The 25,799-nt window shown below is 44.7% G+C and overlaps 1 protein-coding gene across 2 annotated transcripts in view; it reads right to left on the bottom strand.

Annotated features, from left to right (window-relative positions):
• Positions 1-9,851: 9,851 nt before the first annotated feature.
• The window catches only part of FAM124A (family with sequence similarity 124 member A), a 62,487-nt gene continuing 46,539 nt past the window's right edge, over positions 9,852-25,799 (bottom strand). Inside the window, exon 4 of one of the 2 annotated variants that reach the window (XM_003314148.6) lies at positions 9,852-13,648. In XM_003314148.6, coding sequence (XP_003314196.1) covers positions 12,842-13,648 — 807 coding nt within the window. In that variant the 3' untranslated portion in view covers positions 9,852-12,841. The remainder of the gene's footprint in view (positions 13,649-25,799) is intronic. The other variant, XM_016925300.4, reaches the window with a different exon arrangement.

The raw sequence follows: 25,799 nt of genomic DNA, 5'->3' as shown, positions 1-25,799 counted from the left end.
AGGCAGGTGGATTGCCTGAGCTCAGGAGTTCGAGACCAGCCTGGGCAACATGGTGAAACGCTGTCTCTACTAAAAATATGAAAAATTAACCGGGTATTGTGGTGTGTGCCTTTAATCCCAGCTACTTGAAAGGCTGAGGCAGGAGAATTGTTTGAACCCAGGAGGCGGAGGTTGCAGTGAGTCAAGATTGTGCCACTGCATGACAGAGTGAGACTGTCTCAAAAAAAAAAAAAAAAAAAAAAAAGATGCCAGGCATGGTGGCTCACGCCTGTAATCCCAGCTCTTTGGGAGGCAGAGATGGGTGGATCGCTTGAGGTGGGGAATTCGAGACTAGCCTGACCAATATGGAGAAACCCCATCTCTACTAAAAATACAAAATTAGCCAGGTGTGGTGGTGCATGCCTGTAATCCCAGCTACTCGGGAGCCTGAGGCAGGAGAATTGCTTGAATCTGGGAGGCGGAGGTTGCGGTGAGCCGAGATCACATCACTGCACTCCAGCCTGGGCAACAAGAGCAAAACTCCCTTTCAAAAAAAAAAAAAAAGAAAAAGAATGGAGGGAAGGGATGCTTGTGGGTAGGTAGATGGATAGGTACGCAGATAAAGATAGATGGTCAATGAAGGCCTTTTAGAAGAGATGGCATTGAAACAGAGACAGGAGGAATAAGAAGTGGCTGTGGGCAAAGAAAGGAGAAGGGCATCCCTGACTGAGGGAACTGTACATGGAAAGGTCTTGCAGAGTGTTTGATGAAATGCAAGAAGTTTGGTGAGACTGGGAGATAGAGAACAAAGCAGAGGGAGCGGGAGACAAGGCTGGGTGTAGATGGAAGGGCTGGGTCATGCAGGGCTTTGTGGCCTCTGCACAGACATTTGTATTTTTAGTTCAAGGCCAATGGTAAGCCGCTGAAGGACTTTAAGCAGGATAGCAACATGATCCAATTCACAGATTCTGTCACCTTCTCTCCTCTGTTTGTTTCTTTACTTACATGTTTTCCTACTGGGCTATGGCTGCCGGCGAGCCCGTGCGGCAACTGTCTTGTAGGGAGGCTTTTCACTGAATACTTTCAGGTGGTCTCATGGTGCCTCTTGTCCTGGGACAGATTGGGGCATGCCTATCTCCCTGAGGTCTGACCAGCCTCCAAGGAAGGTGGCCTCAAAGCAGTGGATGTACTGAGAAGAAAGGCCAGAGCTTTGAGCACAGAGAGGTAGCTGCACACCTTGAACCTGGCCAGCCACCGCCCTCCTCCTCAGTTAGCCTTTGGCTCCCAAATGCTGGCCATTGCACTGCACTTCCCAGGAAACCTAGTGTCGGGGAGTCTGCTGGTTTCCATTTGGTTTTAAAAAGAAGTAAACAATTGCACAGTGAGTGCATGGATATGGTGAAAATGCAAAGCAAATAACAAAGTCTGCAACTGCAGCTCCAGGGAGTGGTTCCCACTCTCAGAGAGATTCTCGGTGCACAGCCCCAGCCCCACTCCCGGAGGACCCCATCTGTTGGTTTATGTTATACATGTGGCTTTAGAGGTGCAGAAGACTGATCCTGAGAAAAAATTGGAAAGTGACAATGAAAACAATTTCCAGTCTGAGGCAAAGAAATAGGTCAAATACCTGAACTCCCGGCCCTATCTTGAAATGCTATAATTCTCACCTTCAAATAGAGCAAGCAGGCGTATTCAAGCCATTCTAATGCTCCTTTTCAAACCTGTGGCTCCAAGCCAGTTGGGTTTGGAATCTACTCAGTTTGTGTTTTTGCCAAGAGTTTTGTGGGTAAAAAGTTTAAAAATAGCTATATACACGTAGGATGTCTGTAGGGGAATGAGGGTAAATTCTAGTTTGGGAAAAGGTTGTGTAAGCAAATGCCCTCAGTGTTTAGCCTTAATGTTAGCAAAGACAAGAAACATTTCAGAGATCAAAGTAACAACCTTGCCCTGCTCTTGGTGCGAACCAAGATGCAACTGGATCCATACGAGAGTGTGGATAGAGTGACTCAGAAATACATCACGAGGGCATTTAAAGGCCTGGAAAAAATAATTAAAATTTAAAAAGAGGTAAGGGAGGAAGAGGGAGAGAAAAATTCCATATGGACAGGCTTGAAAAGTCAGGACTCTTCAGCCTGGAAGGATGAAGACAAATAGGATCAGAACCAAAACAGAGTAAATGGCTGAGGTTAAGGTAGACACAAACAGGCTCAGTAATGGCCTCATGTGTTTTCCTCTGTGCGCATGATTTCTCCCTGTTGACCCTCCAGGACGTTTGAATATCATGAAATAAGCAGCCTGATCAGTGTAGGGGCCTTGACACAGGAATGTGATAATGGGGTTTATCATGAAAAGCACATCTGCTGGCAGCAGAGAGGCTGCCCTGTGCACATAAACCACTCACACATGCATTCCTTCAAATCTTATTTATCCAGGTCCTATTTTGGACCAAGGACTAGTTTATAATTGGCCTGGGTAGATAAGCCGTATGCCTAAATCACTACAAGTCTAAATAACCTGTGATTTGTCCTTAGTCAAGGACGACCTCATGAATTTTAGCAGGAGGACGTGTGCTCTGGCAGGGATAACTGGGCAGGCTTTCTGAAAGAGGCAGTGTTTGCACTGGGCTTTGGTAGACAGCAGGAGTTTGATGGGCAGAGATGGTGAGTTACAGGAATAATCTGAGCTTTGGCCCGAAGGTGGGAGAGCCCAAGGTATGTTTGGTGGAGAGTTAAGAGCCCGTTTGGCTGGAGCATGTTAACAGTGAGTGCCGAGATAGCAAAGGTGATGGGGCCAGGCAGCAAAGGCCTCGAGAGCGTGTCTGGGAAAAGGGCTTTTTTACTCGGCAAGAGGGAGGCATGGGATGGTCTTGAGCAGAAGGATGTGCAAAGATCTTTTAAAAAATAATTGGTAGTTGTGTGTAGATGGACAGGAGTAGATTGATGCTGGGGCCAGGAGATAGTTGGGAATCTATGGCCACAACCTTGGAAAGTGGTAACCCAGCTCATCATGATGATGGGTACAGGTCATGACTCTCAGGCAACAAAATCAGGGGTGTAAAAAATACTTCTGCATTTTCTTTAAACCAAATTAATTCTGACTGGAAGCTATCATCCTGTGTGTCATTGAACAATTCCATTGTAATCATAACTGGGGACCCCCTCCTCTGAATAGGGACACAGTAGACTCTAGAAGGATTATGTGGTAAGTGATGATGGGGATGGGCCTCTGCTCTCTTGTGGTGCTACTGACAACATCCTTACCGTCCCAGCCCACAGTGGCCCACGAGGGCAGTTTCTGTACCATAAAGACAAATATGCCGAGATGTGGAGTATTAGAAGAGTATTAGAATGTCCTCACTTTACAGATGAGGAGACTGAGTCACAGAAGGTTAAGGAAGTTGTTCAAGTTAAGGATTAGAAGACCCTTGCTCTAACCACTAGTTTATCCCACCTGTGTAACTAGGGTGGGAGGGAAAGGAAGGAGCAGAAACACACAACACACAAAACCTGGAGAGGACAAATAAGATGGAGGGGACAGATGTGATGTGATGTGAAGGTGCAGAACACTCAAAGGGGGCTAGGGTTCTCCAGGTTTTCATTTTTGTTTTAGACAGGGTTTCACTCTGTCACCCAGGCTGGAGTGTAGTGGTACCATCATAGCTTACTGCAGCTTCAAACTCCTGGGCTCAAGTGATCCTCCTACCTCAGTCTCTCAAGTAGCTGGGACTACAGGCATGCATCGCCATGCCTGGCCAGTTTTTAAATATTTTTTGTAGAGATGGGTCTCACTCTGTTGCCCAGGCTGGTCTCAAACTCCTCCCACCTCAGTCTCCCTAAGTGCTGGGATTACAGACATGAGCCACAGTGCCCAGCCCAGTTTTATTATCTTTACCTTTTAATTATAAAATTAATAAATGTTTATCATATAAGATGTCAAGTTCAAAAAGGAAAATGAAAAAGAAGAGGTACCATCCATGCTTCTACCACCCAGAAGCAAAAGCCATCCTCCTTTGACACACTTTTTTACAATCTATTTTTTCTACAGTATCTTACACGGTCAAGGGCATTTTATTATATTTAACATTCTATCCTGATGTTTTAAAGCTTAAAGTTATGTCAAGCTTTCCCTTTGTTATTAAACATGCTTTGAAGCATTATTTGTCATGGTTGTATAATATTCCATTTCCTGGGCACCTCATTTACTTTTCTTTCTTATGAATGTACTGCACATTCAGGTTGTTCCCCAATGGCTTGCTATTATAAATTGTACTGTGACAAACAAGTGTATAAGTATTTACCTCTGCTTTGGATAATTTCCTTGGGATAGTCTCCCAGAAACTAAATTATCAGACATAAGCATTTTTTTTTTAAGATAGTGTTTTACTCTGTTGCCCAGACCAGAGTGCAGTGGCATGATCAAGGCTCACTGTAGCCTGGACCTCCTGGGGCTCAGGTGATCCTCTCACCTCAGCCTCCCAAGTAGCTGGGACCATAGGCATGCACCACCACATCTGGCTAATTTTTTTTTTTTTAATTTTTAGTAGAGGTGAAGTCTCACTATGTTGCCCAGGCTGGTCTCAAACTCCTGGGCTCAAGTGATTGGCTTGCCTCAGCCTCCCAAAATGCTGGGATGACAGGCGTGAGCCACCACACCCTACCTGACATAAGCATTTTTAAGGCTACTGATATATCTATTGCTACACTTCTTTCCCATGCTAAAAACCATGAATAAACATCATGGAGCATTATCTTCAAAACCTTTGCTAATATGAAAGTTGGAAATGACAGCTCATTGTGCCAGACTTTGCCTCTGGATCTCATTTATTCTTCAGAATGACCCTATGAAGAAGGCTTCATTCCTTAAAATGTTATTATTAATAATCTCTTTTTTTTAGTTTATTTTTAAATTGACAAATAATTGTACATATCATAGGGTACGTAGTAATGTTTGGATCCCTATAATCTATAGTGATCAGAGTAATTAACATATCCATCATCTCAAACATTTATCATTTCTTTGTGTGGGAAACATTCAATATCCCCCTCCTAGTGATTTGAAACTACATAATATTGTTACCTAGAGTCATCCTGCAGTGATACAGGACACTAGAACTTATTCCTCCTGTCTAGCTGTAATTTCGTGTCCTTTAACAAATCTCTCCCCTTCCCTCCTTTCCCCCTAACCTTCCCAGCCTCTAGTATCCTCTGTTTTACTTTTTACTTCTATGAGTTCAAAAGTAATATTAATCTTAATGAATGAGGTTTTGGGAACCCTCTTAAGTTTTGCCCCTGAGGCATGTACCTCACTTACTGCACCCTACTCCTCCCACTTTGCAAATGAGGAACCCAAGAGTGAGAAATGGAATAGCTTGATTAGGGTCACACAGCTAGCAAGTCTGGGTGGGATTCAAAGTCCGATACGTGTACCCCAAAGCCCTGCTTCTCTCCACTGGGCTATCTTGGTGCTTCACTCTTCATTTTCGAATGTGAATGATGAAAAAGAAGGTGGGGTGGGGGGGAGGAGGAGGAGGAGGAGATGGAGGAGGAGGAGGAGGAGATGGAGGAGGAGATGAAGGAGGAGGAGGAGAAGGAGGAGAGATGGAGGAGGAGATGGAGGAGGAGTAGGAGATGGAGGAGGAGTAGGAGATGGAGGAGGAGGAGGACGAGGAGGAGATGGAGGAGATGGAGGAGATGGAGATGCTCCTTATTGGTGTAGGGGTGTGTGTGGTGGTTTGGCGTGGATTTGGTGGCACAGGAAAACCCCAAGTCATGGGTATATTGCAGGAAGCTGAAAATTCAGGTCTAGCACCCAGGAAAGTGTGGCTGAATGTGTAAGAGAGGCCAGGCCCATGCAGGATGGGAAAGGAAAGCCAGTGTCCTCCAAATGGAAAGCTCCAGTGTGTACTGAATTTGAGAGCAAAGGTGAACAGAATGTGGCCATGCAGAATTCCCTGGATGGGCCACAGGTGGTCAGGTCACAGTCCTGAGCCTGCTGCCAGATTCCCGGGCGCTCACCTCCACAGCTGCAGCCAGTTCACCATTTCCAGCAAGGGTAAAGCTGGCCAGAGGGAATACTCCTGGGAAGCCATTGTGGGGGTGGGGGGCAGTGAGCTCTGAAATGACCAAATGACCAAAGAGGTCACTGCAGGAGTGCAGAACCAGCTCGGGTGATGAACACAGGCCCAGACAGCCACAGAGCTTTATGGCCAAGGAGAATTTCAGAGGCCCTGGCATGAGGTGATTTAGCTCATATCAGGCACAGGAGGCTCATTTTGCAGGAAGTGGAACATAACTCTTGGAGTAGAAATAGGTTGAGGAGTCTCCCGCTGCACCTCAGTTTCCTCTGTTCTGACAGGCTGCATTTTCAGTCTTCAGGCCACTGCTAAGAGCTACGCCCCCGGCAGTCAATCCAGCCTACTCTTTAGTCTCCTCTTGCTTCTTACCTCATTAGGATCTGACACATCTTATGTGATGAGGAAACCTGGGGAGGTAGTAGATGCTTCTGGCCTTGGTTGAATAGGGGCAAGGTTAGCTTCAGAAAGGGAAGCAACCTTATTATCGGCCCTTCTGTTTCTAAACTCTACAGATACGGCCTCAAGAGCATTGGAGAAGCCCAGCCCTCTAGGCTTTCTGCTGAGAGAAATTTCCACCTTGCTGCACAGTGCGGCCGGAGAAGGATGTCTAGGGAGCCTCACCCACAAGCTGTGGGTGCGCTTTCTCCTCCAGCTGTTGCTGATTCTGTCCCCCAAGCAAGAAAGCCCAAGACTTGGTCCAAATTAGTAACCCTACAGAGAAAATCCCTAATGAAAATCCCCTGGTGAGAAAGAGATTTTAGAAATCTGTGCTAAGAAAAACTTGTTTTTTTCTGAGGAACTGTGTTGAGGCAACTTAAATTACAATGAAAGAAGACAGTGTTTCTAGATTCCTTTTTTTTTTTTTTTTGAGACGGAGTCTCGCTCGGTTGCTCAGGCTGGAGTCCAGTGGCACGATCTCGGCTCACTCACTGCAAGCTCCGTCTCCTGGGTTCAAGCCATTCTCCTGCCTCAGCCTCCCGAGTAGCTGGGACGACAGGCTCCCGCCATCACGCCCGGCTAATTTTTTGTATTTTTAGTAGAGACGGGGTTTCACTGTGTTGCCAGGGTGGTCTCTATCTCCTGACCTCGTGATCCACCCGCCTCGGCCTCCCAAAGTGCTGGGATTACAAGCATGAGCCACCGCACCCGGCCTAGATTCTTTAATCGTAAATGAGAACTAGACAGCTACTCATCTTTCCCTTTTCGCTCTGGCTTCCAGGAAATTCCAGGAAACTGCTGTAGCAGTTACATTTTTCTTTACGGTGGACACAGTTGTAGATTCCATTTTGGGGGCCTGCTTTACTATTTGCATTGTCTTGTTTCATTTGGAAATTAAGTTGCCTCAATCCTTTGTAGACATAAACAGCTTAAAAAATTAAATGCAGGATAATAAAGTGAAGTTCATCCAGGTGGAGGCTTCTTCAATGAAAAGGGCACTCAGTGACCCTCCCGGGCACAGCGGCCACCAGGTGGCACCAAAGCTTCCCCACAGCCACCTTCAGGGATGCGATTTGGCTTGAAAGCATTTCTGTTTAGCCAGCCGGCCAGTTCTTGGGCTGTGCCACACACATTCAGAGTGACTCCAATCCAAAATGCTCTGGGTTTAGCTTTAGGGACTGAGCAAGGCTGATCTAAGGGAGTCAGGCAGCCTCTTTCAGGTGCTCAATTGATAAGGTCAATATTTCAAATGTCTCAAATGGACCACTCCCAGCCAGAACAGGGCAGTGGGGCATGGTGAAGCAGCTCCATTTTTCTTTCTTTTTTTTTTTTTTTTTGAGATGGAGTCTTGCTTTGTCACCCAGGCTGGAGTGCAGTGGTGTGATCTCAGCTCACTGCAACCTCTGCCTCCCAGGTTCAAGCAATTCTCCTGCCTCAGCCTCTCAAGTAGCTAGGATTACAGGTGTGTGCCACCATGCCCAGCTAATTTCTGTATTTTTAGTAGAGAAGGGGTTTCACCATGTTAGCCAGGCTGAGCTCAAACTCCTGACCTCAAGTGATTCACCCACCTCGGCCTCCCAAACTGTTGGGATTACAGGTGTGAGCTACTGTACTTGGCCTACAGCTCCATTTTTCTATGCCACCATCCCAGATAACAGGAGGCGACACCCTCATCACAGAGTTCATGGAGGTTGTCAGTGGGACCCAGAAGGGGTCTTTTTGCCTTCACCGTGTATTCTAGTGACTTCCGTCTGAAATGAGTGTGTTGCTCCTTATAGTGGGCACATCACTGGACACGGGTCCTCACCCCTCTAAGATGGAAATTGTTAAAAAGACCCAAGCCTGCCGACATTACCATTCATGTTTGCCTCCATTATTCACTCAGGGAAATCAGATCTTTTAAAGCCACTTTGTAAATAGACCTCTGTGCCCAAGACTAGAAAAAGCCTTCAGTAAAAGGTGGAAGAATGTACTTATATATAATCTTTAAATTTAGGTTCCTGACCCTTTGTGGTTCCATTTGTTATAATAATAGTGTGTCAAAAGGTGTTTCCCTTGAGAACGCAATTTATTCATGTCAGCTTCTCATGCTATTTTCTGAAGCCTCTGTAGTATCTGATCAATTGTATTTCTCAGGAATGCAAGAGAAGAAGAACCCTACAAATGATGAGCACATGGAGCCATGTGGCCTGGGGCAGAGAAGGAGAGGGTGACTATTCAGCTATTCCTACTTCTCTCCTGAAATTCATACCCAGGGATCACTGGTCAGAACTGGTCACTGATACCGGTCTGAGGGTATGAGGAGGGAGAAGCTGTCCACAGTTGGTTTTATTGCCCTTAAAAATCTTACAGGAATTCCATGAATCTATTCAGATGCCTCTTGGCTGACAGTTTGGAGCACTAATTCATCTACAGAAAGTAGAAAGATAGGCCGGGCGCTCTGTCTCATGCCTGTAATCCCAGCACTTTGGGAGGCTGCAGTGGGAGGAGGGTTAGAGTCCAGGAGTTTGAGACCAGCCTGGGCAACATAGCAAGACTGTCTCTACAAAAAATAAAAAATTAGTGGGGCATAGTGGTGCAAGTGTAGTCCCAGCTACTCAGAAAGCTGAGGTGGGTGGCTCACTTGAGCCTGGGAGGTTGAGGCTGCAGTAAGCCATGATTGTGCCACCGCACTAAGCCTGGGTGACAGTGATATCCTTCCTGTCTCAAAAAAAAAAAGGAAAATAGGGAGGTAGGAAGATACCTGCGTTTCTCCTGATTTATTTGTGGCCGGGAGCTCATTCTAAGTAAAGTAAACATGTGGTCTCACCTGGGAACGCACTGGCTGGTACAGTCCAGTTCACTCTGCTGTGACTGTTCCCCGGCCCTCAGACCCGGAGGCTCAAGGAGCAGCCACTACTAAAACCCAATTTATTCAAGCACACATCAACCCTCCCATGTCACAAAAGTCTCTGCAGTGGCTCACCCACTGCTTCCACCAGTTCCTCTTATGCTCCTTTTAACCAGTTGAGGTGACCCAAGATGATTTCTGTAGGACTTGCCAGGTGAGTTGGGGACAGACAGAGAAAGATTTGCTCTTTAAAGCAGACACTAGGTGGTGTTTAGTGTAGGCCAAAGTGGGACCATGAGCAGTAATTTGGGGGTGAGGGGATCTTACTTCGAAAAGAGGCAAATGAGGGATGGGATGTAACTCAACCAGAGCACTTACCAACACATCCCCTCCCTGGCAATGCTGGAGGAAGTGTAAGGCCAAGGAAACAAGAGACACGGTTCCATTAAGCGACAAAAAACCAGGGCTACAATCTAGACTTCTTACACTACAGAGCCTAATACGTAGATATAATTTATGAGACAACCTCAATATTTTTCAATTGAACACATTTATTGAGCACCTACAATGTGCCAGCATCTTTTACAAGGATAATACTCCAAACGAGTCAGGATCCTCCAGAGAGTATTGGAAGCCCTTCTGGATGAGGAAGATGCTACTGGAATGGCCAGAAATGGAAGGGAAGGCTTTGGTAAATGTGTTCCTGTGATTCCCTCTCCGTGGAGGGACTGCCATTTCCTTGTGGTCTACAGTAGGCATCCTCTCCCTGCTCACCTGATGCTATGGGAACATTTTGCATTTCTTGCTTTCAAATGTTGTCTGTGATGTCCCTTAGGGTCACTCAGTTTGGTAGATTGGACTGTGATGAGGGCGGGTCCAGAGTTGTACTCTAAAGCAGTCCTAGGCGAGCATGAGAGCACACTGAAATAAGGACACTGATTAGGGAGAAAGAAGGAGCCAGCCCTCGGCCGTTAGCCTTTTTTTTTTTTTTTTTTTTTTTTTGCCTCACTGACTTTTGTTACTGATGAACTTGCTTCCCTGTTCATTGGAGGTGGTATCATCACCTCCGAATTATTTTTCTCCTTCTTCCTAATGTTTGCAGGTTGCTTTTCCTCATCAGCTATTGACTGAATCACATTTCTGGGCAGAAGGTGGAGTGCTGGTGGCTTTCCAGGAATCAGCTCTGCAGAAAGAAGCTCCTTCCTGTTCTGAGCCCTGTGGTTCTGTAGTCACTGGTCTAACCTGAGTAGCCCACTTTCTTGGCATGACACACCACAGCAGCATTAGGCGGGAGACTTAGAATTTTTGTTGTTGACTGGAGCTGGGATGTTGAATCAACCTCAGGCAGCAGCCTAGCTCAAGGGATAATAAACTAAACTATGACCCTTGGGCCAAATCTGGCCCACCAGCTGTTCTTGTAAATAAAGTTTTATTGGCTGGGAACGGTGGCTCATGCCTGTAATCCCAGTGCTTTGGGAGGCCAAGGTGGGTGGATCACGAAGTCAGGAGTTTGAGACCAACCTGGCCAACATGGTGAAACTCTGTCTCTACTAAAAATACAAAAAATTAGCCAGGCATTGTGGTGCGCACCTGTAGTCGCAGCTACTCGGGAGGCTGAGGCAGGAGAATGGCTTGAACCCAGGAGGCAGAGCTTGCAGTGAGCTGAGATTGCGCCATTGCACTCCAGCCTGGGCAATAGAGCAAGACCCCATCTCAAATTAAAAAAAAAATAAAGCTTTATTGGAACTCAGCCATTCCCATTCATTAACATATTACTCATGGCTGCTTTCATACTACAGTGGCAGAGTTGAGTAGCTGCAAAAGAGACCATATGACTGGCAAAGCCTAAAATACTTATTATCTAGCCCTTTTCAGAAAGTTTGCTTACTCCTTATCCTGAATTAGGAGACTATATATTTTTAAAAATTTAAATTAGAGCAGAATATTACAATTCTGAGTGTTAGAGAGTCCAGAATGCTTGGGGCAAGGCCTAAGGCTGTCATTACAAGGATGGCAAAGACTTGAAGCTTCAGCTGAAGACTGATGGTTGGTAACTGCTGCCTGGAGGGTCGTGTTGGAAAGGACTCTGAGGCTGTGTCTGGGCTGGCGTGGGCATTTCCAGAGAGATGAACACTGTGCCATGATTAATTCAAGGAGCACCAGCCTGGGAATTGAGCTTGGCAAACCCATGCTGTTCTTCCTCAAAGGTAAATAGTATCCAGGGACAGCTTGGCACTGCCCCCGATGCCAGCCTTTGGCATTGCTGAGGTTGGGGCTGTAAACAAACATACTCTTACTGAGGTGAGAGGGAGGTGAGATTCAAATACCATTCACGGTGTGACAGTAGCAGATAACAGGCAGGAAAAGCCAAGGTTGCTGGGCTCCAGCGTTAATTAAAGCTCCCATGCAATCATGTGAGGCTGGCAGTGCACTGGTGTTTGTTCAGGAGAGCGTTTCATGTAAAGTTTCCCGTTTTGGGGAGAACAGCATTATTAATCTGTGTGATCAAAATGCTGGCTAAAATGTTCCAAATCATTTAAAAATGAGAAACATAGGATGCGTGACCCAGCATGGTCACGCATGCAGAAAGCAGTATACAGTGCGGCTCTTGTCATTTGAATATAGTCCTTAGACTGTGGTTTTTGAAAGTTGAAGGATCTTAAGACTACCTACCCATGATGTCTAATGGCCTATAATTCTGTAATCCCAACAAATGCTCTTCCTCAGTGATCCAAATAAATTCAGGTAGTGGAGTGGTCTTCAGAAGCCCCTCATCCATTCCAGTGAAATGTGCTGTTGAAAAGGTGTATGCAAATCTACTTTCTGGAACTCACATATTTTAAATGCACCAAGAGTCTGTTACTCATGCTAAATCTTTATAAAACACATTAGCAACTTCTGTATAAATCCAGATTTTCAGGTGTTGCATGGCTTCAAGATGAGGAATTACCTGTAGTCTGATATACGTTTACTTCTCAAGCTGACTTTTTCCACTATAAGCAGTGCTTAAACATCCCTAGGGCCACTGTTCTCTGGTAATGTAAATATATATGGAGAATCCAGTAAGGTGTGCGTTACGTTATTATGCAGTAATCCCTCATACAAGTCACTTACTATCTCTCCCACATTCAACGTTTTGGCCTTAATTGATTTGCCTTCATACCATGGAAAAATTGCCAAATTGGTTCTGGCTGACTAGGTTTTCTTTTCATTTCAAATAATTATATAAGCCATTTAAATTGTATAAACCCACTAAACTATACCTCAAATGCTGAATATTCAAAAAATATATTTTATGACAAGTTTGTTGAGAATTTATTTGCATAAAAATGCCAGTATTTTTCTGCTGTGTCTCTAGAGATATACCACCCCCCAGCTAAGAGTGGGTGGTAGGCAAATGTGCTACGGGCTCCTGGGAAATGGATCATGAAGAATGTGGTGTGCTCAGTGGCCAGAGGGGCAGTGGGGCCTGAGTCTGTGTCTCTGAGTTTGTGTGTTTCGAGAACAAGAGCAGAGGGCATTCAGATGTAGAATTCCTCCATGTCGTTATCCCCGGGGCCAGCCGACCCTGGGGGTGGTGGCATGTCTCCATCAGTCTGCTTGACTTTGGGGGTATCGCATGGGAGCTGTGGGGAGGAGTCTGTGAGGGTGGAGGTGCTGGGAGCTGGGGGAGCAGCACGAGCTGTCGCTGAGGAGCTGGAAGACCTTTTGGTGAAGAAAGGGAGGGAAGCCCAGGAGGCCTCTGTGGTCACCCTGCTGACAGTGGGCAGTGGTCCCTCCCTGGAATCCTTGTGAGCTGCCCAGTGGCTGCTGCATCTTTCGGAGGGGATGGGTGTCTCCACTGTGCTGCAGAACCTACTGGGTGCAGAATATGCAGAGACCACAGACAGGTCCGATGAGGACAGCCGCAGGCCTGTGTCCACGTCTGTCTCCTGGGCCCCCTCTAGGTCATCAATGGAGAGGAGGTGGCCATGCCTCCACTCTGATGCCCTGTGCCCTGGGGCACCTGTGTTTGAAAACCACTGTGGTTCAGCTGAGGAGGCCAGGGAGGGGCCTCCCGTGGGCAAACAAAACAAGGACTTGCTTCTCTGGAAAGACCAGGGAGGGTTGGGGGTGCTGTTGGCTCGTCCGGCAAATTCCTGCTGGTGCCCAGGAGGCAGGCCTGTCCGGATGGGCCCCGGGTGAGGACTGTTGAGCGGGGACTGCTGGCTGCTGCCAGGTGTATGGCTTGGTACAGCAGTGCTCGGCAAAGGAGTGGAATGACGTTTCTTCTCGGAGGCATGATGTACTCTGCCAGGTTTAGGAAACTTCTTATGCGCCCTTTGTGCCTGTGGGGGGAGAGGCAGATCACATTAGTGCAGGATGGGAATTGTTAAATGCATCAGGAAACACAGTTACCAATCATTGGAAACTCCTGGCAATGTCATGGCAATAAAGCATTACCAGCATTACCAGTTCTGCAATCTCTAGAGCAAAGACAGAGGTAGCAGAGCTTTGAGGAGCACCAGAAAGACTTTTCAGTCTGAGGAGCCATCTCCAAGGCTAGGAGGAGATTCAGCTCCTTATCACAATACAGAATACTTTTTAAAGCACACATGCCCATTGCGCTCAACAAACTGGCAAAAAGAACATGGGCCTGGCTGAGCAGGATAACGGAGATAAGAATTATCACAAAATGCAAAAAGAATGCTTGCAGGGTTTGTTTCCTTCCAACCAAAGAATCACAGTGTGCTCACCTGATAGACACTGTTTGTAAATGTTACTGATGAGAGGACAGAAGTGATCAGGATGGGCTATGCAGAGACAATTTCAGACCAGATCCACATGGGGTGTGATTCTAGTATATGCATGATAGCCAGGACACAGTCTTAGGGTGGGGTGGTCCATGGTTCCAGACTGTAAATCCTCCATGAGTGAGGGGCTATCGGGGTTAGCATTTATCTATTTGTTGCTAGTAACTACTGATTCCTCTATATACGTTGCCTTTCAGGAACCGTGTACAGGAAAGGGAGCTGCCGCCTGCTGACTGATCCTGCGGATCCTGCAGGGTTTGGATGAGCAGCTTTGCCCTGTCATATCCCAGCCTATCCTCCTGGTCCAGCAGCCCTCCCTGGCCCTCACTGCAGCTCACCAGTAACCCGTTTCTGTTGTGCAGAACTGGAGACCTCTCTTCCAATGCGCATTTGCACCAGGGTCTGCTTCTCTCAGATTCTCTCTCTGGTCTGTGTCCAAGCCTACAGGCCAGAACCCAAGGCCAACCTTACTATGCATCCAAGGTTTTAATTAAATAATGGGTTTGGGGGCAGTCGGTCTGGCTTGACTTAGCATATATTAATAGTATCTGATTTACAAATCCCTGCAATAAGAAAAGGGTTCTGACTGGGGTTTACTACAAGGGCTCTCTCTTGGCATCCAGCAGGAATGAAGAGTCACCCCTTTGGGATGGGGTAAGGAGCAGCCCCAAAAGGCTCAGATGTGCCTAAGAGGTGTCACAGCTGGGTGGCTGCTGGGGAAACAAATCAATTTTCTTAATCATTTGAATTGGCTGAATAAAAGAGAAAATAAGTCAAGAGAAAATAAAATGAGGCTATTAGAGAAAGAAGTCCTTGGGTACAGAGGTTGTTTCCGGGGGAGGGGGACAATGTTTATTAATTCAAATGTCTATCTTATTTTTTCCAAAGGCCAATTCCTTTGGGTGCCCTAATGTCATTTTCTTTCTTGATAAGTATGCATCACCTTGTAACTTCTGTCTTCAAAGTCTTATTTGAGAACATGCACTTGGTGAAAAATTGTGCAGTCCGAATCTGCCTGAAAAAGGAAGCCTTTGTGGTTGCTTTATGAGGAGCAGAAGGTCAAGGTTCCCATGCAAGGAATGCCAGGGGACGTCTAAATGTTCCCAGTGTCAGGGAATAGGGCACTGTTCAATTTGGCTTAAAATCAAGCACAACTGATGGAGGATGAACATTGTGTAGTTTTGCAGAGATTTTCACGACTGTGCTTGTTTAACAGAAATCTATCTGTACTCTCTTATTTTTACCACATGATGAAGGTAGGAATCCAGACAAACCCTACATTCTGCTGCTTTGAAGAGAGATGGTACCCGGTCTTTTTCACTGGAGGGTGCCCACGTGCACAGTGGAGCTGCCTGCTGGGTGGGCAGAATTTGAGGCTGATATGGCACTGTGAATAATGGCAGGAAATCCTGGGTGGCAGCAGGAGGCAGGTGGTTGAGGAGCCTCCACATCGCTCCTGAGGCCTGGAGCTGATGTGACTGCAGAGCTTGCATATGGGCAGACCTGGTGGTATTCTCTGGCTCTGTCCAGTGGCAGAGGGGTCAGTTTCTAAAAGTGGGGTCTTGTTGGATTTAAAGACAACCCGCACCTGTGAAGGTTGGAGCTCCTTTATGTGCTGTTCCCCTGGTGGTGGTTCCATCTCTGGCCTCCCTTGTGTGCTTGTCTGCTGACCAGAAACACTAGAGGCTGGGAGGGAGTTACTTTAGATGTTTCCAGAGACTCCTCCTCAGTGGACCTTTTTAGAGTGATACAGGAACCTGAATCCTCCTCACATGGAAGCCTCCCCCTGGCTTTCAGCTCTTGGAGGCTGCCCTCCTGAGCTGCTCCAAGTGACAGCAGCGATGTACTCGTTCCTTTCTTTCTCTTTGAAGCAGTGCAGGCTAGCTGCCTCCCTGGAATCCAGAAGCTCCCTTCTTTCTATTTAAGGAACTTTATCTAAGGAACAGAATAGCATCACATAAATTAATGTGCTTAAGGCAACCAGCCCGGGAAATTTGGTTATGTCCCTAAAGTCACCAAAAAATTGGAATTCAGTAACTGATCCAAAAGTTTTCCCTGCACCTTTGAGTACAGTTTGCAGCTGGGGAAGCGAAGGGGTCTGCGGCGGACCACTGAGCCAAAGCATCTTTTTCAAGGATCTGGGTGTCAAGAGGCTTATACCCTGGCACATGGATAGAATCCTTTCTCTCTTTTTTTGAGACAGAGTCTCGCTCTGTCGCCAGGCTGGAGTGCAGTGGCGCGATCTCAGCCCACTGCATCCTCTGCCTGCTGGGTTCAAGTGATTCTTCTGTCTCAGCCTCCTGAGTAGCTGGGACCACAGGCACGTGCCACCACACCCGGCTACTTTTTTGTATTTTTAGTAGAGACAAGGTTTCACCATGTTAGCCAGGATGGTCTCAATCTTCTGACCTTGTGGTCCACCCGTCTCGGCCTCCCAAAGTGCTGGGATTACAGGCGTGAGCCACCACGCCCGGCCAATTCTTTCTCTTTAATTTTTTACTTTTTATAGATTTAGGGAGTACAAGTGCAGATTTCTTATGTGCAAATACTGCATAGTGATGAGGTCTGGGCTTTTAGTGTACCCATCACCCAAATAGTGAACAGCGCACCCAATAGGTAATTTTCAGCCCTCACCCCTGGTCACCCTCCCACCCTCCCACCCTGTGGAGGCTCCAGTGTCTCTTATTCCACTCTGCATGTCCACGTGTACCCATTGTTTAGGTCTCACTTCTAAACGAGAACATGTGGTATTTGACTTTCTGTTTCTGAGTTATTTCATTTAAGATAATGACCTCCAATTCTAACCATGTGGCTGTGAAAGATGTGATTTCATTCCTTTTTATAGTTAAGGAGTATTCCATGCTATATATACCACATTTTTTTTTCCAGTCATCCACTTGATGGACACTTAGGTTGATTCCATATCTTTGCTACTGTGGATAGTGCTGTGATAAACATACGAGTGCAGCTATCTTTTTGGTAAGAATCTTTTCTTCTTAAATCGCTAGTAAAGGTGATTCTGCCCCTCCCCCAGGAGCCCTGGCAGAGTCTCATGATTTGTTCATGGTCAGGGACTTTACCCTCAGCCTCACACCTCCTCTTTCCCAGTAAGATCATTTCCTCTTGTGTTTTCCTTGGCAGAAACATGAGCAGTGTGACAATGTCTGCTGTGTAATGAGCCCGTGATGGCCATTTTAACACAGGGACTAATACAAATTTGGGGCTGTCTCAAGAAAATTGGGCAACGGGTTCACATTGAGAAATCAGAGTCTTGCTCTAAAGAAAAACACCATGTTTTGCTTTTCCTTTCCCTTTCCTTTGGGTGGTTTTCATACACTCACTAAGGATGCTGGCCATGGGCAAAGCCTGTGTTGTCTTTCTGGAATGGTCAGTACAGGAAGAGGATTTGGATGGAAAGGGCAAAGTTCACTCTAAGAATGGACAAAGCCCGTACACGTTTTGTAAAATCAGTGATGTTTTTGGTAGAAAGTTTGAAAGTTGTCAAAGAGATGCTGAGCTAGACAGGATGGCGGTTGAGCAAATGCTTGCTGGATTGTCATCTGTCTAACTTCTCTTCCTGTCGCTACTATGGAAGTGTAAGGCTTTCTGGAAAATCATCAGTTATAGCAACATACCAATTCCATTCTCTGCATAGAATGGCAGGTAGTATAATTCAGGGTAAAAGTACTTATTCCCCCAAATTGGTAAAATGGCAGCAAAGTGATAATTAGCACCCCCTGTGGCTTCCTGCCAAGAGTTACTTAGCCTCCCTAGCTTCACCCCGCATACCTCTTGAGTGATCTCTCTGAAAGTCAAACCTGAACAAGCTCCTTGGCAAAACTCACTCCTTGGCAAGCTCTACAAGACCTGGCCTACCCCTTGAGCCTCGTGTCTTTCTAGAATCCTAACTCATGTGCGCCAGCAGTTTACAACTACCATGCTCCCAAACACCTCATGCTCGTTTGTATCTCCATGACTTTACATGGTGCTCCCAGTGTCTGTGCACTTAGAGAATACCTGCCATCTTCGGAGACAAAGTTCAAGGTGCTGCTGTGAAGCCTCATTTGGCCACTTCCCCTCATTTGGTGAACAACATGCACTCATTTCTCTTGGGTATATTCCCAGGAGTGGAAATGCTGGGCCACAGCATGAGCATGTTTGCGGCTTTAGTAGATACTGTCAGTTTCCAAATTGTTTGCGTCGATACATAATTCTACCAGGAATTTGTAAGTATTCCAGTTGCTCCACGTCCTCACCAGCATTTGGCATTGTAATTCTTTTTAATTTTAGCCATTCTGGTGGGTAATGGCATTTCATCATGTTGTTAATTTGCATTTCCCTGATGAGTGATGATATTGAGCATCTTATGAGATGTTTATGGGCTATTTAGGCATTCTTTTTAGAGACATGCCTGCTTTTTATGCATACTCTGGATTTAACACCTTTCTTAGATATATGCATTGCAAAAAATATCATCAGCCAGTTTGTGGCTTACCTCTTCGTTCTCTTATTGGTATCTTTTGATGAACAGAAGTTCTTTTTAAAGTCATTTATCTTTTTTTCTTTAAGGCTGGTACTTACTGTACTCTGGTTTATTTCTTTATTTCTTTAGGGACAGGGCCTCCTTCTGTTACCCAGGCTGGCATGCAGTGGCACGATTATAGCTTATTGCAGCCTCAAACTCCTGGGCTCATGTGATCCTCCTGCTGCAGCTGCCTGAGTAGCTAGAGCTAAAGGCATGTGATACTATGCTCAGCCAATTTTTTTTTTTTTTTTTTTGTATATACAGGGTCTGGCTATGTTTCCCAGACTGGTCTTGAATTCCTGGCCTCAGGTGATCCTCCTGCCTTGGCCTCCCAAAGCACTGGGATTTCAGGCATGAGCCATCATGCCTGGCCCCTTGCTCTATTTTAAAAACTTTTTGCTACTGCATCCAGTAGCCATTGTGAACCAGGATTCCTGAGTACTATGGATGACCACAGGTAGGACAGAAAATAAGCCACTCTTGATTAAGCCACGATTCTTTAGGTCCCTATCATTCTCAGTTGTACTTGAGCTTACAAATTACCCCAACAAATAGGAGATATTGATATATTTAGAGGAACTGGGTTAATTGTTAAATCTTCACTTAGTTCTGTGAGGCTTTTAGAAATTGGGTTGCTTGACATCTGATCCTGCAATTATGTGTTTAAACAAATGTTCAGTTTTGTACATAGCAAGCACTCAATATATTCCTGAATGAATAAATACAAAAATACATGTGAGATACAAATACATATCTTCTTAAATAACTTAAGGTAATTTTAAGGTACTTATATGTGTGTAAGTTATGATATATGCCTATATATCATAAGTCATAAATACCAATAAATATTATTTGATTTTAAGAGAAAAAAGTTATGAGGACTCTGATATTTTTGGGAAAAGCAGTAGCAACATCTAATGATAAAGAGCAACTTTTCAAATAAAAAAATATCTGAGTAGTTGCCTCAGGGACCAGCTTTGTTTAATACAGGTTGAGTATTCCTAATCCCAAATCTAAAATCCAAAATGCTTCAAAATCTGAAACCTTTTGAGTGCTGACATGATGCTCAAAGGAATGCTCACTGAAGCATTTTGGATTTTGGATTTCCAATGCTCAAGTGATAAGTATAATGCAAATATTCCAAAATCCAAAAAAATCTGAAATCTTAATCACTTCTGATCCCAAGCATTTCAGAGAAGGGATAGTCAACCTGTATCAGTAGCGACTCTTGTGAAAATGTGGCAAGGATCCCAGGAGATACTATTAATAAACAGAAAAGGGCTGGGCACCTAGAAGTTCTAGGAAACAACATGGATATTGATCTGATGTATATTAAAAAGCTATTCACTTAAGGAGGAACAACAGAGAAAATCAAAGTGACAGCTGAGGACCCGGAGCTAGCGCCAACAAATCTAATGATAGAATCTGTAAAACTTGAAAGAATATCATGCCCAGGTGCAAGCTTTCTCTTTGTATAAGTTCTGCATCTTTCCCCGAATATTTATTTTTGGTGTAATTTGTGAATTACCCTGCCCATTGGCTGTAAAACACAGGAATAGACAGAACTGATTTTTATATTAACAAAGGATCATCAGAGTTTCATTAAGTATCATTGATTTTAAGAAATTTCCAAAGAGAAATATCCCGTGACATAGTTCAATGACCAGGAGGAGCTGACAGAAACGATTAACAATAACTTAGGTTAAAAATCTCATTCTTACTTTATTTGAACAACAAGAGATAGAGTATTTTGTTTTTGAATTATCCAGATAATTTCTTCAATTCTCCAATGTAATTTTCTATTGCACTGAGGGTATAATGCTAGCTTGTGGGACTGAACTTTAGCTAATTACTGCATTCTAGCCTGAAGGATTCAAGTTAAAAAAAAAATTAAGCCAACGCAATGTTACACGCCTGTAGTCCCAGCTACTCAGGAGGCTGAGGTGGAAGGATCACTTAAGCTCAGGAGTTTGAGACCGGCCTGGGCAACATAGCAAGCCCCTGTCTCATTAAAAGAAAAAGTACATGCATGCATATCTATCTGTGAGCCTGACTGGAATCTTGGAGATTCAGTTTAATCTCAGTTTTCTTTAGCTCAGCACAATTGACATTTTCGGCTAGATAGCTCCTTGTTGGGAGAGCTGTCCTGTGAGGATGTTTAACCGCATCCCTGACCTCTATCCACTAGATACCAATAGCACCCTGGCTACCTCCCAGTTGTGACAACCAAAAATGCCTCAGGACATTGCCAAATGTCCCCTGGTGGAGGAGAGATGCCAAGTGCCCCCAGGTGAGAGTCGCTGCTAAACTTTTGTATTATGAAAATATAATGCCCTTGCATAAACCTGGGGGTCTAAGTTCTGCGGGAATGCCTCCCTATCATTTTTTGAATTAAATTTTTATTTTTATAAACTGATATGTAAACAGAGTTTTAAAAACAAAGTACACATTAGTTCTACAAAGCTTATAATGGGGGAAAAAAAGAGGTTTTACCCTTATCCAAGTCTTATTTCTTAGAGCAGTGCTGTCTATAGAACTCTGTGCAATGATGTAAATGTTCAATATCTGTGCTGTCTGATTTGGCAGCCACTAGCCTCCCAGTTCTCCCGAGAGGGGACTCCCTCAGCCTCCTGCCTGGGCAGGTGTTAGGAACCTGGCAATCCCAGAAGTGTAACACAGATTGCACTTCTTCCTCCTGGGCCCAGTATGGCACTCCCACCTTGACTGTGCTTTGCGTCCTGTGGTCTAGCACTCCCACCTTGACTGTGCTTGGCGTCCTGCGGTCTAGCACTCCTACCTTGACTGTGCTTGGCGTCCTGCGGTCTAGCACTCCTACCTTGACTGTGCTTGGCGTCCTGCGGTCTAGCACTCCTACCTTGACTGTGCTTGGCGTCCTGTGGTCTAGCACTCCTACCTTGACTGTGCTTGGCGTCCTGCGGTCTAGTACTCCTACCTTGACTGTGCTTGGTGTCCTGTGGTCTAGGTCCCTGGTCCATCTTTCCAGAGAGTAAGCTTTGGCCTTCTGATGGGAAGGGGAAGAGGTAGCTGATCTGGGGGTTCAACTGGTGTGTGTGTGTGTGTGTGTGTGTGTGTGTGTGTGTGTGTGTGTGTGTATAAGGCTTTATTTACAAAAATAGGTGGCAGGCCAGATTTGGCCTGTGGTCTTTAATTTGTCGACTCCTGTCAATTGCTTTCTGTACAAACTTCTAAACCAATTTTTCCACTCTCTCATCTAGGCATAGACACTGTCTGTTTCCCATTTAGCCCGGCCATCTCCCTCCTGCTCCTTTCTTAGGGCCCAGGCCTGCAGCATCAAGTCTTGGCCATTCAGTGTCTCAGAATGATAAAGACAAGAGACAATCAGTGCAGGCAGGAGGGGAGTGTGGTTTGGGGACTCTTGATTTGGTAGGGAGCAGAGGGGAGGTGTGCCCCCAAAGCCAACCTACTGACCTCCTGTGCCCCCAACTTCCTTGTAAGAAGATAGGGGGAAAAGGATATTCTGGTTTTGCTGAACTGGGCCACCCAGCCTGCCTTGAAGAGGGAAGTGGCTGGTCTCACAGCTGGAGCTTCTCTGAACTTTAAGTGTGAGATACTTATCACTGTTTTTGCTTTTTGGCCTAGACTCCAATCACTAATTCAGAGAAAAGTGAGCCCCGACTACTTGACATAATAAAAATGGATTATGAAAACTCAAAAGCAGTGCTACTGCAAGGCTGAGCTAGCTGACCGTATCAGAAAAGGATCCACGCCTAAACTGTGGTAACACCAGTGAGTCAGGTCTCCTCAACACCCTCAAAACCTTCCACTGGACTTGGCGAGGTTATATTACTGCCCAGACTGCAGCTGGGCATCATAGTCCCCACCTAACCATCCTCCACTCTGGCCACCCACACCGTCATTAGAATCAGTGAACACACGTATTTGCCAGGAAAGATACTGGCAGCGTCCTCAAGACTGAGATTGTCATGAAATCATGCCAAGAGGAACAGAAATGAGAGCAGAATTTATTGTATTACGTGGGCCGGTACTTTGCAATCCTGGTTGCACATAAGAATCACCCAGGAAGCTTTAAAAAAAAAACCGTTCCAGAGCAACTGAAACAGAATCTCCGGGGTGGGTCCCAGGCATCAGTTGAAAAGCTCCTCAGGTGATTTGAATTAATGTGCAGCCGGACAAGGGCCAACTTTCTGATTTTCCCTTCTGCCTAGCTGGCTTTACTTCTCTTGTTCAGGGGCCCTCATCTATTTTTATGGCTACTGAAATTATTTTATTCTGAATGACTTTACATTTTCATGACTATATACTCTTCAAAACTTAAAAAATGCCTTTTTTTACTCTATGTGAACTAAACTCTTGCAACCTCCCAGCTCCAAAAATCTGTGATTCTGGAAAGCTGTAAAAATGGAGACCTAGAAAAACTGTGCCCTGTATAATGTGCAGTGAGAAAGCTAGCGGGAGAGGCGGCGCCGGCACACAGGAGTGTTCTGTCCCTTTTGTCTTATCCCTACTATGTTAATTCCTTTAGCATTCACATTTCCCCCTCTTTGTATACAATTATCTTGGCTAAAGTATGTTGAACTTGTCCTTTCAATTAACCTCTGTCTGGAAAATGATATGGATAATGGAAATTCCAGAGAATGAATTTCCACTGCCACATTTCCCTCTCAATAAATTTTAATTTTGTTCTTATCTGCGGATCTGTTTAAATAACAAAACTTGCTTTTTAGCCTTGAATCCTCATCAGTTCCACCCATTTCTATGGCTTACATAAGTTTGTTCTTGCAGTATTATCTGTTAGCTCACTTAAAACAGAGAACTATTGAATATATTTGTAATGCTTATGCCAAAAACACAGGCTGCCTACATCAGAAGAGATCAACTAACCGCCCACAGGACAAAGACTCAGGCTGAACAAACGGTCCATCCAGCCTTCCTCAGAATACATGGACGTCATGGCCATTGTAGATTCTAAACAGTAACTATAGATCTAATCTTTTCCATAAATCTGCCTAAGGGGGGAAAATGTTGATTGTTGAGATTAGCCTTGTACTAACAATGCCTCTTCTCAGCAAATAGAATTTAGGACAGCACCTCAAAAGTTTCATGGGTTAGAAGATTCATGCCAAGAACAGGTCAAGAATTCACTATGGCTATTCTATTATCTGCAAAGCAGCAGTCCTTAGGTGCTCTCCTGGCCAGAATTCTGCGTGGGCTTTCTTGAGTGGTAAAAAGCAAATAAGAACATTATAAATTAAAAAAAAAACCCCATCTTTGAAGTGCATAGTATTTAAGACACAAATGCAGAAACAAAAGGACCTAAAGACAGGACAACGTTTGGGAGGGATAGCATTGGGAGATATACCTAATGCTAGATGACGAGTTAGTGGGTGCAGCGCACCAGCATGGCACATGTATACATATGTAACTAACCTGCACAATGTGCACATGTACCCTAAAACTTAAAGTATAATAATAAAAAAAAAAAAAAAAAAAAAAAAAAAAAAAGACAGGACAACGTTATAGATGTTCAAAGAATATGTCAATTAACTAAGAGACAAGATGGGATGCAAGTACGTTGTAAATAATGAGTTATCTCAAGTTTGCATTTTCAGATATGGCAGCAACCTCGTATGTAGTCAGTGGGCTATTTGCCTGAAAAAGTACCAGCCTCTTAACCTGCTGGGGACCCTTAAGGCTACAGGATGATCTGGGTCTGGGGTCTCTGATTCAGGCTGGGCCCACCCTGGAGTTGCAAAGGGCCTTCAGAGAGACAGGCCAGAACCCCATGTCCACAGGATCTGGAAGAACCCAGAGTAAACAGGACATCTCCAGGAACACTGTGGGTGAGAACTGGCCCCCAGAACTGTCTCACTGATTCTAAACTCACCCAGGATAGTAGTTGAGTCCTGGGATTCTGGCTGTACGTAAAGTCGTCCTGGCTGGGATTAAACTAACCCTCCATTAGTTACCTAGGGTGGGGGTTTACATAATCAGATAAAATTCTGGAATATCAAGGTAGGTTTTCTGATCTGCTTTTGGGTACAGAAAAAAACCCAAAAAATACTTTTAAAAATTAACATGCAATTAATTAAAGTTACCAATTTCAAGCTCAATTTTCCCTTAAATTGACTGAGTTCAACTCACAAATCTTATTCTATTAATAAGTCTAGCAAATGTTAACAATTAACAATTATTTTTAAAAGGGCTTTGTAGCTTAATTTCCTTTAACATCTTAAACTTCATTTATACATTTAATGTATTGATTTTCTTTTTAAGTAGTTCAGTGGTCTTATTCATAAACAAAATCTTTAAAGTACTTAAGTAACTCTTGTAAATCTAATCAATTCAACATATAAACATGGTGACAATTAGATCCTCTTAACAGTTTCAATGTTACAAATTTACTAAAACTTTGCTCTCATATTCCTCAACTTAAAAGTACAAATCTAAATCAATTCTAAACTACATTTTACATTGGAATCACAAGGTTGACCTCTTGTCTTAATAGGGCAAATGCTGTAAAACACAACAAATTCTTAAAATACCAAACATGACCAAATTGTTTCTCAGCTACCACAAAAAATGTTAATATCATGTATTTTTACTGTATTATTTCTATTCTAAATTTTTCTGGGATTAAGTGTCCATTAAGCAGGTAATTACATCATTTCCAACAGCTTGGTGTTGCTTTTCTAGCTGACTGAGGTTGCACACAGACAGCAATTCTAGCCAGGGGGTGTCCCAACAAGGAGGGACACACAGCAGCCTCTTTTGTGGTTTCTGTAACAGGGATTCAGAACTGAAAAGAGCTGTGCACATGGCCCATCCTCTCTGCACTGTACTCAGATTGTGGCTAACTTCCATCATGGCTTCATTGGCTCTGCATGTGTTTGTTTCTCCTAAGTTACTTACATCTTATTCAGTTGGATTGTGCATCTCTCTTGAGGCTTTGCTGCCTCTGTAGCCCTCTGATAACTTGGTGTTCCTGAGTTAATGGAAGAGAGGAGCTGGTTGAACCTGGAAGCCCCAGCTGTTTAAAATGTCCCACTTGAGTGTGATACTAAAGGAGCAACCCCAAACCAGCCAGGCAACTGAAGAGAGAAGCAGATTTAGGAAAGAAAGCCGCTAAAGGTGCTCATAACTTGGTGATCCACACCATTA

This window comes from Pan troglodytes, chromosome 14 (assembly GCF_028858775.2).
Source record: "Pan troglodytes isolate AG18354 chromosome 14, NHGRI_mPanTro3-v2.0_pri, whole genome shotgun sequence".
NCBI lineage: Eukaryota > Metazoa > Chordata > Mammalia > Primates > Hominidae > Pan > Pan troglodytes.
The sequence above is the reverse complement of the archived record's forward strand: the minus strand, read 5'-3'. Positions and strand labels throughout refer to the sequence as shown.